The following is a 17,335-nucleotide window of genomic DNA, read 5'->3' on the forward strand; positions in this document are numbered from 1 at the left end:
TGTATGACTGAAGTATTGTGCTGTACCCTGGAAATTGACACAACATTGTAACTGACTATAATTTAATAAAATTTTAAAAATTAAAAAAAATAAAAGAAGGTATAAAACAAACAGAAGAACTTCACTTGAGGAAACGTAGCTAAGAGAATTGGACAAAAACTTTAGAATAAGCATAATTAATACTATCAGAGAGATGCAAGGACGTTGTATCCGTGAAGCATGAACAGGTATCACAAAAGTGAACTAAACTGGAGAGCTTAACAATGAAAAACATAACTGTTGAAATAAAACAGTAAGTGGGTAGAATGGCAGAGTGGAAACACTGAAAAGGGAATGGTGTGCTGGAAGACTGGACGGAGATGTGTTGTCAGAGAGCAGTAGGAAGAGGAAGCAGGTGCAGGAATGAAAGACATGGAGGGAAGGTCAAGTGTTAACATCAGCCTAGTGGAAGTGACAGGGGAAAGCAGAGAAAACGGACAGTAGGTATGGCAACTTTTTTTTTTTTTTTTTTTTGTTATTCTTACAACTGCCATTCTCTAACCCTTCTCTGCTAGCCAGGCTTCCCATTATAGATGCTGACCATGCCCACCAAATGCTTTTCCAGCCACCCTTGCGCCTGGGGCATGGATGTGTGATCCAGTCCTGATCAGTGGGCCCTGATGGGAGTTCTGCGAGGAGACTTCTATGAGTACGTCTCCACAACACCAAGAGATGCACGAGGAACAACAGCTTCCTGTGTCTGGATGCGGTTGTGCGAGGATACACTGTCCGGAGCTGCAGTGGTCATCTTGCAACCACACGGGGACAAAAGCAGTGCTGAAAATGGCTGAAAAGAAAGATGGCCCTTGAGTCCTTGTATACTTTAGGTATTAATCCCCTGTATATTTTAGACATTGCAAATGCCTCCTTCTATCCTGTCACCTGTTAACTTTGTTTATGTGGTATCTTTCATGGATAGAAATCGCTTTGATGTAATCAGATTCTTGTTTGTTTTCCCGTACAGTTTGTACTTTTGATGTTTGAAGTTCTTCTCTAGGTCTCAAAGTTCATCCTACATTTTTTTTCATCAGTTGGCTTGATGGCTTTATATTTAGTTCCTCAGCTCATCTGGAGTTCACCCTTCTAGATGCTGTCCAGTTTTATTTTTCTCCCTAGAGTAGACAAGTTTTTCCAACTCCAGCTAATAAACAATCTCTTCTCTCCCCACGGATTTGTGGTGCCTCCTTTATTGTATATCAAGTTCCCATTATAAATGGGTCCTTCTCAGAGTTCTCTGTTTTGTTCCTTTTGTCTATGGCACCGACACCCACCTATTAAGGCCTTGCAATGTGTCTTAATATCTGGTAGGGCAAGCCTCCTCTTCTCCATTTCCTCTTCTTTTTTAAGGTTATCTCAGCCGTTTGTGAACCTTTCTCCTTTACATAAATTTTAGAGTATTTTTATCGTTTTTAGTTAAAGAAAAACAACTTGGATTTTTGTTCGTGATTTGTAGATTTGGAGAGAGATGCTGAACAGGGTAAAGAAGAGAAAGCCTGTGTAGAGTCATGTCATAATGACATTTCAGGGCATCAGAAATAAAAGAACATTCTCAAAGCTATCAGAGAAAGCAGATTTCTGAGAAAAGAATAAAAATCAGATTGGTATCTGATTTTTCTTCAGCAACATCAGACACACAAGAATGCAGTGCAGCATGTGGGAAAAACAGAGCTTCATTTTGTGTGTGTGTGTGTGTGTGTGTGTGTGTGTGTGTGTGTGTGTTTCCAGAAAACTTCATGATGTACCTTTAAATTCAAGCTTGATAGCACAGGGAGGCCAGAAAACTCAACTCTCTCTGCCCAGAAGTTTTACAAATTATCTATACATTCAAGGGAGAAAATGCATAAATAAAATAATTGAGACCATTTATAACTTAAGTGAATAATAATAGGCATATGTTATGGACCAATATTACTTACATTTGATATTTCGGTTTTATGCAATTCCATGTTTTATGAGCTTTGGAGCTAACCCAAACATTGGAGTGAGGAGATGTTATTTCACATGTCAAAAGAAAAGTTTTGACATAAAAAAATTTGATATCTCAAGGAGCTATCTCTGCCAAGAAATACAGCAAGGAGGGCTACAGCTTATGATAGAAAACAGGGAATGTCAAATTTAACTTGAGACCTTTGACTCTGCGTGATCAACGCTCTTCCTTTAGCTGAATGGGTTTTAAATATTTTGTATCCTTGTATTTCTTATCAGCATAAAGAATGGCAATTCACTGACACTGAAACTCCTGTATAAACAAAGTATTTCTAGATGAAGAATGAAAGCAGGAAGAAACAATGAGCTACAAGAAGAAACCATGAGCAAATAAATGAGTGGAACTTATCACCTTAGTATCGATTGGACTAAAAAGTTTTAAAATAGTTATGAACCAACATTCCCATCATACCAGCGTGGTAGGTATATTATAGTGGGGCAGGGAGCTCTCAGGATAAAGTAAAAACATGCTAAAGGATCTTGGAATCCTGTGTTTTTAAGAGGGAGATATAGATTTTGATTAGTTCTAAATATTATTAGAAAAACAATGTTTAAATTATGTGGGCAACAGTTTAAAGGTAGCCACTAGAAGATTAAAAGTTGAGTACAAAAAAAATTGAAGAAATGATCAATCCAGTAGAAGGCAGGAACGTGGCAATGAGGAGAGAAGAAGAAAATACATGAAATAGAACACCCCCAAAATGGTCAAAATGAATAAAAAATAGTTTATAGATTATCATCAAGAAAATGGGTTAAAATGCTAATTTTTAAAAAGCTCAGCTTGGATTAAAATCACCCGCACATATCACAAGCTAGCTGTATGATATTTATAGGAGGCACATGTCAAACAACATAGAGAGCCCGAGTATTAAATAGAAAAAGATATAGCAGGGAAATAGTAACTAAAAGACATCTGGAGTAGCAATTAAATTTTAAGAGGAAATTTCAGTTTTTAAAAGGAAGACTCCATCTACGATCATGCAGATAATCTCAATGCTATTAATATTAAGTAAATACAAAATAACAAGATACTATTTCACTTAGATTGCACCTTACATTTACACAATGTTACATGCCACTTAGATCGCCCAAAGTGTCAAGTACTGGTGAGGATATGGAGAACATGGTACTCTGTCTGGTTGTTCAAAGAATTCTTTCTTTGATGTTTAATAACTCAACTAGGATACAGATCAGTGTCACCATTCTGCATCAGTTTTTTTTTTTCCTTCCTGGAACATGGTTTGCTATTTCCATCTATAACTAATTTCTTTATTTGTAAAAGAGAAATTTTTAAAAATTATTTCTCTGGATAAGTTTCCTATTTCATTTGTTAGGTTCTTTACTTCAGGGACACCAGTTAGCTTTACGGTAGATGCTTTTGTTCTTTGTGTCTGTTATTATCTTTATAGTCTAAGAATTCCCCAAAGTCTGTAAACTAACGAATTACAGTCATGGAACAGTGATATCAGGACAGAAGCAAACTCGACCCAGGTCTCGTAGGAATAAGGAAAATAAAACTCTGCTGAAGATGAGCTCACAGTCCAAAGTTACGAACACATGAGAAAACAATCCTCCAGGAGGGAGAGGCAGCAGACACAACAAACTGCAGGAGCAGATCCGCAGGAATATCAAATAATTATCAGACATGGATTATAGGCTTCAGTTTAAATGACTAAGGACGTGAAAGAAGGAACCCAAAGCGTAAGAAAATAGTACAATTCTTTGAAAAGGGGACAGTTTTGGAAAAGGACCAAATAAATCTTGTAGAAATGGAACTAAAATTTTCAATTTGATCAAAATGATTGCTTAGTAGATGGGCTAAATAGCAGATTAGAAGCAGCTAATGATATAATCAGTGGAATATTAAATAACTTTTTTTACAAATTGCCTAGAATGTAGCACAGAGAGATAAAAGGATAGAAAATATAAAAGAGAGTAGGGTATAGCTCAGTGGTAGAGCGCATGCTTAACATGCACAAGGTCCTGGGTTCAATCCCCAGTACCTCCGTTAAAAAAAAAAAGTTAATATAAATAAATAAACCTAATTACCTCCCCTCCAAAACAAACAAAGAGAAAATATAAGAAGTGTGGTGAAAAGAAGCAGATAGTCGAATGGTGCTGTCCAATAGAAATATAACATAAGTATATATCTTAAAAATTCCTGGTACCAACATTAAAGAACATAAAAAGGAACAGGTGAAATTAATCCAAAATATTATCATTTCAACATATAATTGATATAAAAATTATGAATGTTACCTTTTTTTATACCTTCTTTAAAATGCTGTGTGTATTTTGCGTTTTTACATCAAGTTCGATTTGGACCAGCCACCTTTCAAGTGCCCAATAGCCACATGTGGCTGGTGACTACTGTATTGGACAACATAGATCTAACTTAACATCTTAAAGGGTTTCCAGGAGAGAAGAGACAATATTTGAAGAAATAATGGCTGAGAAATTTTCCAGGATTAATGTAAGGCATGAATCCTCAGACTCAGAAAGTCTTCATCAGAATGTAAATATTTTGTAGTGAAACCGTGAAGAGCCTAGAACAGAAAAGATGTTAAAACTAACCCGAGAGAAAAGATGGATTACCTACAAAGGACCTTCAGTTCAACTGAAAACAGTCGTTTTCAATATCTTCAAAATACTGAGTCAAAATAAGTGTCAGTGCAGGACCTTTATATCCACTGGAACTATCAATTAAGAATGAGAGTAAAATAAAGGCGTTTTCAGTTAAAGACGAAGTTTATCAGCGGCAGACTTTCACTGAAGGAGAACCGTAATAAAACACAAATACAACAAGGAAGTCTGGGGACAGGTGGCAATATGAAAGAGGATTTCTAAAGAGAGATGGAAAGATAATAATGACATACTTTGTGTACTCCTTAGGGTTTGTTTTTTTTTTTTTTCTTCTCTCTATCTCTAGAGCTCTGATGGCAGGGAGTGGGTAGAGTTGAGGAGTCAGTGCTAACTCTGACCTGCTGACCTTACCTCCTGGTCTGTCTGCTGCACAGAGTATGAGGCAGAGAAGGAAGTGGGGGAGTATATGCTGTTGAATTAGCAGGATAGTACATTATAGTCTTCCCCTATTTGCTCAATAATGGGATACAAAGAAAACAGTGAAAAATTAACAGGTATATAGAGGAAAGAAATCATTTTGGAATACAAGGTAACATGGAGGGGGTGGAGAGTAGGGCTTTGTAACGTGTTTGGGAGTTGAGTTGGGACAGAAAGAAGATTGACAGAGAAGGAAGAGAGGCAAGACCGAGGGTGAGGAAGTTTAGATGAGAAACAGAACCAATAGTTGCTTGTCACGCTGTTGCTATAAAAATCACTAGTTAAAGATTTGTTTAGCCCTCCAAGAGGGCTCCCTGAGGAGGCAGAGGAGTGGGTGCCACAGCTAATTTAATCAGCAACTTGATTATGAATTTAATAGCTGCCATTGAATGAGCACTTACAAGTGTCAAAGTGGTGAAGTGTTCTAGTGTCTTTGAAAATTCAACCTTCAAACAAGTCTGTGAAGTAGTTTTTTTTTAATTGTGGTGAAATACACATAACAAAATTTACAATTTCAAGTGCAGAGTTCTGTGATATTAAGCACATTTACGTTGTTGTGCAGCCATCAAGTGAAGAAGATTTTTCAAGTAGTTTTACCAATGACCAAACTTAGTCTCAGAGAGTTTAAGTGATTTGCTGTTAGTTGGTAGTAGAGTAAAGATTTGTGCTCCCTGTTTGTCCAACTTTAAATTCCATACTCTTTTTCTACCAAATCTAGTGCCTTTGCTAAGAGTAACTTGAAAGTCTTCAAAAATTATAAATCTAGGGCAGGAACTTGAATGACTTACTGGTCTTCCAATTAGAAATATGATTTGGGAATAAAAAGAAGTCTAGTGAAATGTAGACATTTCTAGTGAAATGTAGACACAGTGATATTGAAACCAGGATTTGGTTTTCTGGCCCAAATAATCATTGAATGGCTTATACGTATTCCTGATTTTTTCCCATGCACCACATGCCATATGTACTGCTATTTAAATTGACCCACTTTGTTTTTCATTGTAACTTTATGTCTCAAACTTCAATAGAAAACCTGTAGTATTATTGGCCATAACTAGAATGGATTGAAAATATAGGGGATTATTTTTAATGGGATGGCATGGAAGGTCTCTTTGTAGAAATGATCTTTAAGCTGAAACCCAGGGCGGGAATATAGAGGCTTTGAGGTGGAAAAGAACTTAGCATATTTGAAAAAAAAAAAAAAAGAAATAGAAGTAAGAAATAAAGGAGCCGGCTGAGCAGAGTGAATAAGGGGCAAAGTGATGAGTTGGAGTCAGAGAAATAGGTAGGGGCCAGATTATGGAATACTTGGTGGACCCTAGTAAGGGAGTGCTAACCAGATTCTCACAAGGATCAGAATATCAGATACATGTAGAGAAGGCGTGAAGAAGCCCAATGTAGAGACAAATGACAAGTCAACTGCCAGAGGGTGAAGGGGAGCTTTTGGTGACGTTGAGAATGCCATATTCCTGAGAATTACTTACACGTGTAGTACTGCTTAGTTTAGGAACATTGCAGTCAGGGGAAGGCGACTGACTACTAAGCAGTAGTTAGTGATCCCCACGACGTAACTTACTTGTCACTGTTGCGTAATGAAGATGCCAGAAGGAAAGAAAATAACTTTCATTCAACATGTCCCCATATTATCTTAGCTCTTATCCTTTCAACAACCTTGAGAAGTAGATTTTATTATCCCTGTTTTCCAGATGGGAAAACTAAAGATCAAAGAAATTAGGAAACATGTTAAAATCACCAGCTACTAAATGGCGGGCCTGGAATTTGCGAGCAAGAGGGTGACTCCAAAGTCCATGGTCCTTTTATTACATTGTCTGCTTGATGATACAGTTTGAGAGATTATGAAAAATGTACAACTTAGGCTTAGAGATCACTCTCTTGGACTTGGGGGGAAGAAAACCGAACTGATCAAAGGTAACTGGTGCAGAATGGCCATCATTCAAAAGTCCACAAATGACAAATGCTGGAGAGGCTGTGGAGAAAAGGGAAGCCTCCTACACTGCTGGTGGGAAGGCAATTTGGTGCAGTCACTGTGGAAAACAGTGTGGAGATTCCTCAGAAGACTAGGAATAGACTTACCATACGACCCAGCAATCCCACTCCTGGGCATATATCCAGAAGGAACCCTACTTCAAAAAGACACCTGCACCCCGATGTTCATAGCAGCACTATTTACAATAGCCAAGACATGGAAACAGACTAAGTGTCCATCAGCAGATGACTGGATAAAGAAGATGTGATATATTTATACGGTGGAATACTATTCAGCCATAAAAATAACAACATAACGACATTTACAGCAACATGGATTTCCCTGGAGAATGTCATTCTATGTGAAGTAAGCCTGAAACAGAAAGAAAAATACCATATGAGATCGCTCATATGTGGAATCTTAAAAAAAATAAAAGAACATAAATACAAAACAGAAGCAGATGCATAGATATAGAATACAAACTTGTGGTTGCCAAGGGGGCGGGGGGTGGGAAGGGGCAGACTGGGATTTCAAAATTTGTAGATATGACAGGCATATGTAGAGTAGATAAACAAGATTATATGGTATAGCACAGGGAAATATATACAAGATCTTGCGGTAGCTCACAGCGAAAAAAAAACGTAACAATGAATATATGTATGTTCATGTATAACTGAAAAATTGTGCTCTACCCTAGAATTTGATACAACATTGTAAAATGACTATAACTCAATAAAAAAAAGTATTAAAAAAAAGGTAACTGGTGTAATTAACTAGACTCTTGCATCTCCTGGGAGATCCCTGCCTAGCTCCAAATAGTAGAAGCACTAGGGAGGGGCTCATAAGCATGACCATTCATTCAGAATCTTAACAACAATTAGAGAAGGCAGTGTGGAACCAGTAACTAGGGAACATTTTCAGGAGATTAACTAGTAGGTAATAATTAGCTGTGGTAGCAGTGGTTGGACAAAATAGAGGAATCAAGTTAGGGGCCCAGGAAGCTGAGCAGGTGATGGTATTGTAATAGATATGCTGACGGACTTCATGTAGGTAAAAAGGACATCCATTCTCTGTGAATCTCCCCTCCCTTCTCCTGGGTGACTTTTGGGCAAATCTAACTTTATGTCATTTATAATGATTAAATGTCCAGTCGTCTTTACTTTCTGCTCAGTTTTGCTGTGAAGCTAAAACTGCTGTCAAAAACTTAAGTTTATTAATTAAGAAACAAGTCCAGTCTAGCCTAAATCAAAATTTTAATTTTATATCTCATTTAAAGCTTCTCCCCTCCCTAACTCTCAGAGAGCTGAAAATTTGTGTTTAGCCTGTACTTTCACTCTTTTCTTTCTTTCTCCTCTCTCACTCTGCTGTTTCTGGGTCTCTTTCTTAAAGATAAATAAACTGCCTAACCCAGACACAGAGGAGTGCAACCACTGGTTCCCTTTACAGTTCCCTTTAGGGGACAGTATATTGCGTATTTGGATTGTCTTCACCTGGAGAAAGATCTTCCTCAAACTGAACTGCTTCTAGACACTGTTAGTATCTCCTTTAACCCTCAGTGGGCACATAGAATGTCTTTTTTTCCTTCCACTTAACAGCTTTTCAGGTATCTGTGATTTTAGTTGAAGGCACTGGAGGCATTGGAAAGAAAAACCCGTTTTTTCTTTATTGAGCTGGGGAGTTCGAGTAGCTGTCAGATTTCTTTCTGACCCCTCATAATTGAGTGAATGGGAAAAAGATGATATTTCACTTTCTAAGGTCTGTTTTCTCCAACACTGGTGCTTTTAATCACAGGTTGGCGGCTAGTAGTCTAGCCTGGAAAGAGAGAGAGAGAGAGAGAGAGATAGAGGGAGGGAGGGAGAGAGAGAGAGAGTGTGTTTGTGTCCCACGTGTTGCTGGACACTGGAACGCATCTGAATGGTGCCATTCTTCGTCTGCCACATAGTGAGCATTTTATAAGATCGTTTATTGCCCTGAATGAATGGCTAAATGTGGAAGCTACAAAGAAAGCCGAACAGCTTTCACTGAGTACCTAGCCCGGTGCTCAAATACTCTTCTCAAGGGCAAGCAAAGGGAGCTGGGGTGTTGAGGTCTCTTTTGGGATGGGTGGGGACTTGCCTTGGGCTCCTATTTTTAGGCACTACCTCTTTAATTCGCGGGGAGCCGCTAGGCGGTGCTGGGGAGCCTTGCATGGGGGCAGCAAGCTCTCCAGCGCCCCTCCTCACTCCTCTTCCCCCGCCCCTCGGAGAGACTACAACTCCCGTGGTGCTCTGGGAGTGGGAAGGCGGGGCAAAAGGAGAGGGACGCGAGGGCGGGCCTTCCGGGCGTGTGCTTCCGGCGTCGGCGGCCGTGGCCGAGGACTGTGTGAGAGCGGTAAGATGGCGGCGGCGGCGGTGGTAGAGTTCCAGAGAGCCCAGTCTCTACTCAGCACCGACCGGGAGGCCTCCATCGACATCCTCCACTCCATTGGTAAAGGTCGCCGCGCTCCCTCTCGGGCCCCGCCGGCTCAGCCCGGCCTGAGTCGGTCGGCGGCGGCGGAGCGGGGCCGGGCTAGCCGGCTCTGGTGCTGCTGACTCACTGTGTGTGTGAGGGGGGCCGGGTCGGGGGCCCAGGCCGCTCGGAGCTCCCTGGAGCCTCCTGGCTCCCACCCCGGTGGGAAGCCCCCAGGCAACCCCGGCGTCCACTTGCCGGCTGCTGACTCACGGTGGGCTCAGCGTGGGGTGGGAGTGGGCCGAGCCGGGGCCCCACCACTCCCCGGTCTGGTCTCCTGCTCTGGCCCGTGCGGGCTGGCCGGGGACCGTGAGCGGTGCCGGCCGGCGGGCTTGTTGCGAACTGGGCTGAGAGCCTCTAGTTGCGGGCTTTGGCGAAACCCGCTCCGGACAGGCATTTCCCGCCGTTGTTATCAGCACAGCCTGCTCGGGTGGGAGTGCGAGCGCTCTGCTCTTGGAGTTGCGTTCCGCGGGACGCTGGGAGCTGCTACTTCTCCTAGCCCCACCGCAGAGGCTCCACTACGAGGGGACCTCTTTCTGAGTGTGGTTTGAAATACCGAGGGGACACACACCTCACATTGGCATTTGGTTTGGGGAGGTGGCCAAGACGTTCCTCTGCCCCCGTGTAGGGTGGGACCGCCCGGCTAGAGGAGATGACTAATCTCCCTAGTCTCCCTTATTGAGGTTGAAAGTGAGTTCGGGGAGTTAGTTGTCAGTCGCGGAGTTCAGGGAACTCTTTGGAACCGGCCGGCTGCACATTGCTGGAGAAAATTAAAGATAAATTTCTTAGCACTGTAGTACGATTGTCTTACGCCTTGCACACAACAGGAAAACTGAAATGGGAGCCCCAGCCGGTCGCTTCCGACAGTTTTCTACTGGGATTCAGGTGTGAACAGAAATAAATTTATGATGACAGAGAGGGCTTTTAACATTCATGCATAAAGGGTTCAATTAGGGCAGGGGCTAGCTCTTCACTGCCCATGTAGTAATGTGACATTTTAAATGTAGCTTGAGAAGATTCGAATCGTATCAACAAGTAGTATGAGAATGCACGTGTAGGTGGGACCTCCAGGATGTTGGCTTTTATGTTCACTCACTAGTTCGTTGGTACTGCTGAGTTGCCTGGAGGAAGGACAGTGACATAGTCTTGATGTCTTTATTTTGAGGCGGGGGTACTAGGAAAGAGGAGGAAGTGATGCATCAGTGAATGGATGATATTGTTAAATAAAGGGTGTTTCAGTTTAAAGTTCTGGTCTTGACTTAAGTCAGTTACAGTTATAGAACCAGTATAACAGTCACTGTTATGCATTATTTTTAGCCTGTGAATACGGACTATTTAGAACTAATGTGAGAAGCATGGATTTTAATTTTGTGCCTAGTGCCTAATATTTTGTCTTTTATAAAGTAGGAATTATGGTAAACATTGTAATTAGAATATTTCTTGCTTACCCACTATATTAGGAGAGAGTTCACTGAAAGCTTCCCTGTTAGAGCAAGCTTGAGTCATGATGGTTGACAGCCTTACTTTTTCCGGACTCCATCATGGAGTATCAAAAGCTGGGTTTTTGTCAAGTCATGATGCTTTGTAAGAGAAATGATAACTAGTGATGATCACTAAAATTATGACTACAAACTTGAAGAGGCTGTTCAATGTTTGAGTGGTAGAATAGTTATTATTGACTGTTGAAAGTGGAGCAGATAGCACAAAGTTATTTTAACAGGTCCTGAATCCCTTATAAAGTAGCACTCCCTCTTAAGGATCACACTGGAGCTTTGACAGGATTGCTTTTCTTGAATAGCTTTGTAGAATTGTTTATCCCTACACACCCATCAGCCAAGTTTATTGAAAGACCTTTGACTTTATAGTTACCAGTAACTAGGTCACTTGATTTTAGTTTGTGGCATGTAAATGCACAGGTATGTTTAATATTTTCACGTAACATAGTGTCTAGCAAGGGGCCTCCCCCCACAAGTTTGAACAACTTGTTTTGTTGGAGTTTTGCACCAACTAAAGTGACTTCAACAGAAATCTCAGGGTATGTGGGTAAGGGAAATTCTAAATGGCAGAATGAAAAGTCACATTTAAAATTAAAAGGAATCCATTTTTATGATTTACACGGGGCATGTCCTAAGTGATCATCTTGCTTTTTCTTGTTAGAGTATTTTTGTTTGTTTGTTTTTTAAGACTTTCTAGAATTTGTCTTTTGGCAACTGCTTAAATTTGTAATGGATCTGGTGAGAGTGAAATTTCTCTGAGTCCTCATTTTCTGTCAGAATTTTAAGAGGGTTTGCGTTTTCCTCTCCCAGTAAAGCGTGACATTCAGGAGAATGATGAGGAGGCCGTGCAGGTCAAAGAGCAGAGCATCCTGGAGCTGGGGTCTCTCCTGGCGAAGACTGGACAAGCTGCGGGTAAGTGCTGCTGATGGGTTGCTCTTTCTTGTACCTGAAATGCTGGGTGAAGTTTTGCTTTTTCGTTGGGGAGTGGAGGAACATAGGAATGCACCCACACGGTTTATTGATGGGGTAATTCAATTTTATTGCCAACTTGTTGAGCTTCAGTTTTCTATCAGGAAATTAAGAGGCCTTTAAATTCAGTTCTTTCATGGAAGAGTTTTGTCCTGCAGGTGAGGGGAAAATCCTATTCCTATTGGGATATAGCGACCTGTGATTTGTTCCTGGTTTGGATTTTCACTTCATTCCCTGACATGTGGTCAGCAGCAGCAGCAGTCTTCAGTGGTTTGCACAGAGCTGTTCCAATGTGTTTAAGGTGGATAGTGACTCTAGGCCCCTGCCTTGAAAATGACTAGGGATTTTGTATCCAAGGAAGTGGCTTGCTGTTCTTTTTTCGTGATACACAATGAGTAAGACATTAAATGGGGAGAACCTCCACAAGATTTCTCCACTGATACCTAGCGCTTTGTGCCTGTTGTTGCCTAGACTGAACTTTTGACTTTCCTGGCTTGAGATGCTATTCTGATGATGGGTGTGTCCTTGGAATGACAGAGTCCCATTGACCAGGAAGGGCCTTTGACCAGTAAAGTGGTAATAGTATTTAGAGAGAAGCCTGCTTAAATTTAAAATAGATGATTTTTGTCAACTTTAAAGTGAATTTAGAGCTTGTCTGATTAGAATGGATTAAGCTTTGGTAGTGACCTCATGAATTACTTTGCCCCAAATTATGTTGTTATCCAAGAGAATGATAGGTATAACTTAGCAGAACTTCTTGCACTTGAGAATAAGATCTTTCCCAGTTAAAGATGATAAGTTATTAATTATTAGGCTCAATCAACAGAAAGTTGAGTAAAGTTTTATAAAATTGGGAGGATATGTTTATATGGATCTTGTATCATATTTAAAGTATTAAAAATACCTGTAATTTAAAAAAAAACCAGTTTTTGAGTGTTTACTATGAATTAGTTACTGGTTTAAGCAGAAGCAGAATTTAGCTTATTGACTGCTCGAAACAATTTGGTAAGGTAGATACTGTTACTCATTTTATACCTGAGGAAACTGAGCACAGAAAAGTTAAGTATCTTGCTTAAGGGGACTCAGCTAGTATGTGGGAGAGTTAGGATTTGAACCCATGGATGGAGTCCTGCTTCAGCGCTCATGACCTTGGGGCATAATGGCTGTTGCTTTTCCATCATTATCCACTTACGGGTTATCAATGGTAGGTGCTGGTTTTTTTGTGTTAGGCTGACTTGTTTCCTGTTTAACGTATTTCTGGATTCCTTTTGCCTGTCAGTTAATTTGAGCTTGAGGGTTGTAGAACAGTTTTGATAATTAGTGCACACAAAATATAATTAATGAGGTAATTTTCCTGAGATAATTAGAAAGCCAGGTGAAATGATTTTTCTTCTGTTGAACTATCCAAATGTCTGTTTTCCTCCAGTAGCATAGATCATTAAAAGCAGCATGTAGTATAGTCAGTGTTTCAGAAAATTTGTCCCAAAATGTTACTATTTTGCTTGGAATTGCTGTTGCATGCTTTACTCTCTCCTTATTCCTTGCCCTTCCCTCCCTATGACCTATACCTGAGAAGTCTATTGTACAGCTAAACCTATTGGAATTTGACAGGTGAGTCGTTAAGAACTTGCAAAAACATTTCCAGGTTCCTTGTCATTGTTTTCTAAGAAAGACTTTGATGAGTATAGTAAGGAAGCTTTGGGGCCTGTGTTCATTTACCTGTCTTTGCTATTAATAGTTGATCGGTTTGTGGTGTTTCCTTTGATTTTGGCTTTCCTGAGAACAGAAAATATGTCTGTTCTATTAATTTTCAATTTTGCTTTGTTATGCTTTTAGTATATGGCTAGCACTGCGCTATGTGCTCTACTCAGAAAGTTTAAGATAGGGTTCCTAACAGACAGCAGTCACTTGGGAATTAGTGAATACGACAATGTCTGATGGATAACAGTGACTGAAGATAGTGCTGATCATCGGCACACGTGATGCCTGAGCTCAGGATCTGTCGATTTCATAGCCTGAGACTCTTAAAAGGAATATGTTGAATTCTGTGAGGTTCTGAAAAGGAAGTTCTGGTCATACAGTTAAAAATAATTTCAGTAAGAATAGGATGAAGAAGTCAATATGATTCTATGAGAATTAAAAAAAAAAAAAGAAAACAGCATGTGTGAAAATGGAAAGAAATAGGGAATATACCCAAGAATGAGTAAGAAACAGTAGTAGACTAAAATGAAAAATGAACTCTTTTGGCAACTGAGGGGTCATTTGTTTCTCTTTTGGAGTAAGAAGAATAGTGCTTGGAGAAAATACTGTAATGCGAGCAGGTGCTAGAGAGAAGGGCAGACTTCTTAGCTCATGTTTTACTTCTGCCTTTTCCAGGAAGGAACATGATTTTCAAAAAAAAAGATAGAAATAACATCAGAGAGAGAGAATTAAAGCCAAAGCAGGTGAGAGGAGAGAATCTCTTTGAATAAGTTCAGGGCTCTAGGCTCTGACAACTTCTGTCTTTTACTGTCAGAAGAATAGTTCTAGCAGGTGTATTTTTAGAACCACTATTATTCTGAGAAAAATCATGGAGGATGGAGAAGTGTAAGGAAACTGAGGATGGGCAGACATTATTCCACTTTTCAAAAAGGTAATGAAAAAAGTAAATTCTAGATACTGTAAACTGGTAATCATCAGTAAAGTTCTGGGACAGGTTATTTGATAAGTAGGTTTTAATCACTTAAAACAGTGGGTTTATTAAAAATAGACTATTCCAGACTCACCTTAGCTCTCTTTGGTTGGCCTTATCAGACCAGCAGATCTGTAGGGCTCCACAGACAGTGGCTTGTCAGCTGTTGTTGTAAATAAAGTTTTGTTGGAACATTGTCAAGTCCACTTGCTTACATAGCGCCTGGGACTGCTTTTGCACTATGGTGGCTGAGTTGAGTACCCACCACTGAGACCATACAGCTCACAAAGCCAAAATCTGGCCCTTCCCAGAAAAAGTTTGCCAACCTCTGGGTTAGAAGAATGATACAGACTGCATGTCTGATGTAAGCAGGGTATTCAACAAGTGGATCATTTGTCAACCTGGAGGGATGTCTCTAGTACCGTGTCATAGGGGTTTGTCCTTGTTCTTCTGGTCAGCATCTGGCATTTTGGCTAAAGCCGTGTCAGAAAGTACATGACTCAGTACAGTAGGGGACAGGATCAAGATTCAGAGTTATTGCCAAAGGCCAGCAAGGTTAAATTCAGTATGGTAAGTATAAAGTTATATATGTATACTATTTATCAAAACAGAGGAAGCGGGGGAATTACCTGTCTATGCGAAAAGGTCTTATGGACTCAGTCTGAACAAAGAGTGCTATCAGAAAAAGCGAAGCATGTTGTCTTGTGTTACATGTGGTAGTCCGATCAGGAGAATTAAGCTATGACTGTACTGGTCTGACCCTATGTGGAACATTGTTTTGGGTACCACAAGTACATTTGCAAACTCGAGTTTATTCAGAGAAGGGCAATAAGGTGATACAGAATCTAGAAACCAGGACATTGGATGAACAGTTGAAATAGCTAAAGATGTTTAGCTTGGAGAAAGGGAAAGTGAGTGAGATATGAGTGACAGTTATCATCAGATACTTGAAGCCAAGTGGAAGGAGGGTATAGACTTGTGTTTCAGAAAAGAACAGTTTAGTTTGACCAACATAGGAATTGTCTGCTTTCTGAATATTTCTGTCACTAGATTTGTTCAGAATTGTTTAAGCATAGTAGGAAAATGCTATAGGAGAAGGCACATTGCACTAGACTACTTTTAAAAAACCATGATTATATAACATAATTGAAGTTTGCATAAGTGCAAAAGGAATTGGAGGGAGAGAAATCAGTGTAGCCAGGAGTTGGCATGGAAGATTCAATAGGACTTTAGCTGGATTTAAAAGGATATCTAAAATTTCCATAGATTGGGGTGATGGGAGGGATTCCAGGTGGGGGCGCAGCATGAGTGAGGCATGGAAGTCAGTACAGGAATGAATGGAGTGGCAGGATGGGAGAAAAATCTCAGATTGTGGGACTCACAGGTCAGCACTGGGGAGTGAAGAGGAAGATGAACTTTTCCACTCTGTATAAAGTTCCTTTTATACCTGACACAGTCCCGTGCATCCTGTGACCACTCAGGCAGATGAGGATTTCAGGACCCTGAATTAGCGTTCTCAGGAGGGGGAGGTTTGCTTGCCCTGAATTAGAGTTCTCAGGAGGATGAGTCTACAATTGGAGAATATTAAAGAGGCAGTGGCACTAAGGTAATTTTAACCTACATTTCGAAAGTACTTCCTTAGTTGTTTAGATGAAATATTCTCTCATTTTCATTCTTGTTTCTAAAGGTGCTCCCTTAGAATTACTATACCATCCTCTTTTCTTATACAAGGGGAAACAAACCCTCTGTGGTGGACACCTTTTCTGTCATAGTTTAAGATTTAGGTTTTGCAGATTAATGAGGAATTTTAAAAGGTATATTATAACTTTAAGGGGCAAACACTCTTAACTTTTATGTGAAAAGTTGATTCATAAGAGTGCCGTGGAGATGACATTGGTAAAAGGCTAACCCGGGGAGACTTGAGGAACCGAGGGAAAAAGGGAAACTGGAATTGAAAATCTGTTTAAGGGGAATAGCTAAGACAGACTTGGAAATTAAAAATAAAAAATTTACTCCTATACTGTGATAATTTTGTTGGTTGTGGGGAAGTGATTTTAGTCCAGGGTGGCAGAGACGTAGATATTTCATGTTCTAGAAAACTACTCTCTGAGAGTGTGAGTATTTTGCTGTTTATCTTTCATTAAGATGAGTGAATGAGACAGAGGCACACGAGCTTTTCCCAGGGCCCTCACACTAATCCAGTGGCTGGTTTTTGTTGTTAACTTACTTTTGCAACTCTGTTACCTGCTAAGAATGCTTTAAATTCCTACTAAGTTTCATTTTGACTGATTTCAGTGACTTAAGTACTGATTTTATGATCTTGGGTCATTTTTTAATTGGTATTTTGTCCCTAGTTATTGATGTATGTTTTTCCTGTCTGAATTGCCTTCCACACAGAGCTTGGTGGACTCCTCAAGTATGTGCGACCCTTCTTGAATTCCATCAGCAAGGCTAAAGCAGCTCGCCTGGTCCGATCTCTTCTTGATTTGTTTCTTGATATGGAAGCAGCTACCGGGCAGGAGGTAAGCTACTTTAATAACAGAAGGTAGACAGTATGGAGCAAAGTCTTGTTTCAGTGAAAGAAATGCCTGCACTGCGGTGCTAATGTGGAAGGGACAGCTGGGAGGCCAGCGCAGGACT

General features: G+C 40.3%; 1 protein-coding gene across 1 annotated transcript in view; it reads left to right on the forward strand.

The window, feature by feature from the left end:
- Positions 1-9,385: 9,385 nt before the first annotated feature.
- The window catches only part of PSMD11 (proteasome 26S subunit, non-ATPase 11), a 28,636-nt gene continuing 20,686 nt past the window's right edge, over positions 9,386-17,335 (forward strand). The window contains exons 1-3 of the mRNA XM_032457712.1: positions 9,386-9,538; positions 11,866-11,967; positions 17,093-17,217. Of these exons, the coding sequence (XP_032313603.1) occupies positions 9,448-9,538; positions 11,866-11,967; positions 17,093-17,217 (318 nt within the window). The 5' untranslated portion in view covers positions 9,386-9,447. The remainder of the gene's footprint in view (positions 9,539-11,865; positions 11,968-17,092; positions 17,218-17,335) is intronic.

This window comes from Camelus ferus, chromosome 16 (genome assembly GCF_009834535.1).
Source record: "Camelus ferus isolate YT-003-E chromosome 16, BCGSAC_Cfer_1.0, whole genome shotgun sequence".
Taxonomy (NCBI): domain Eukaryota; kingdom Metazoa; phylum Chordata; class Mammalia; order Artiodactyla; family Camelidae; genus Camelus; species Camelus ferus.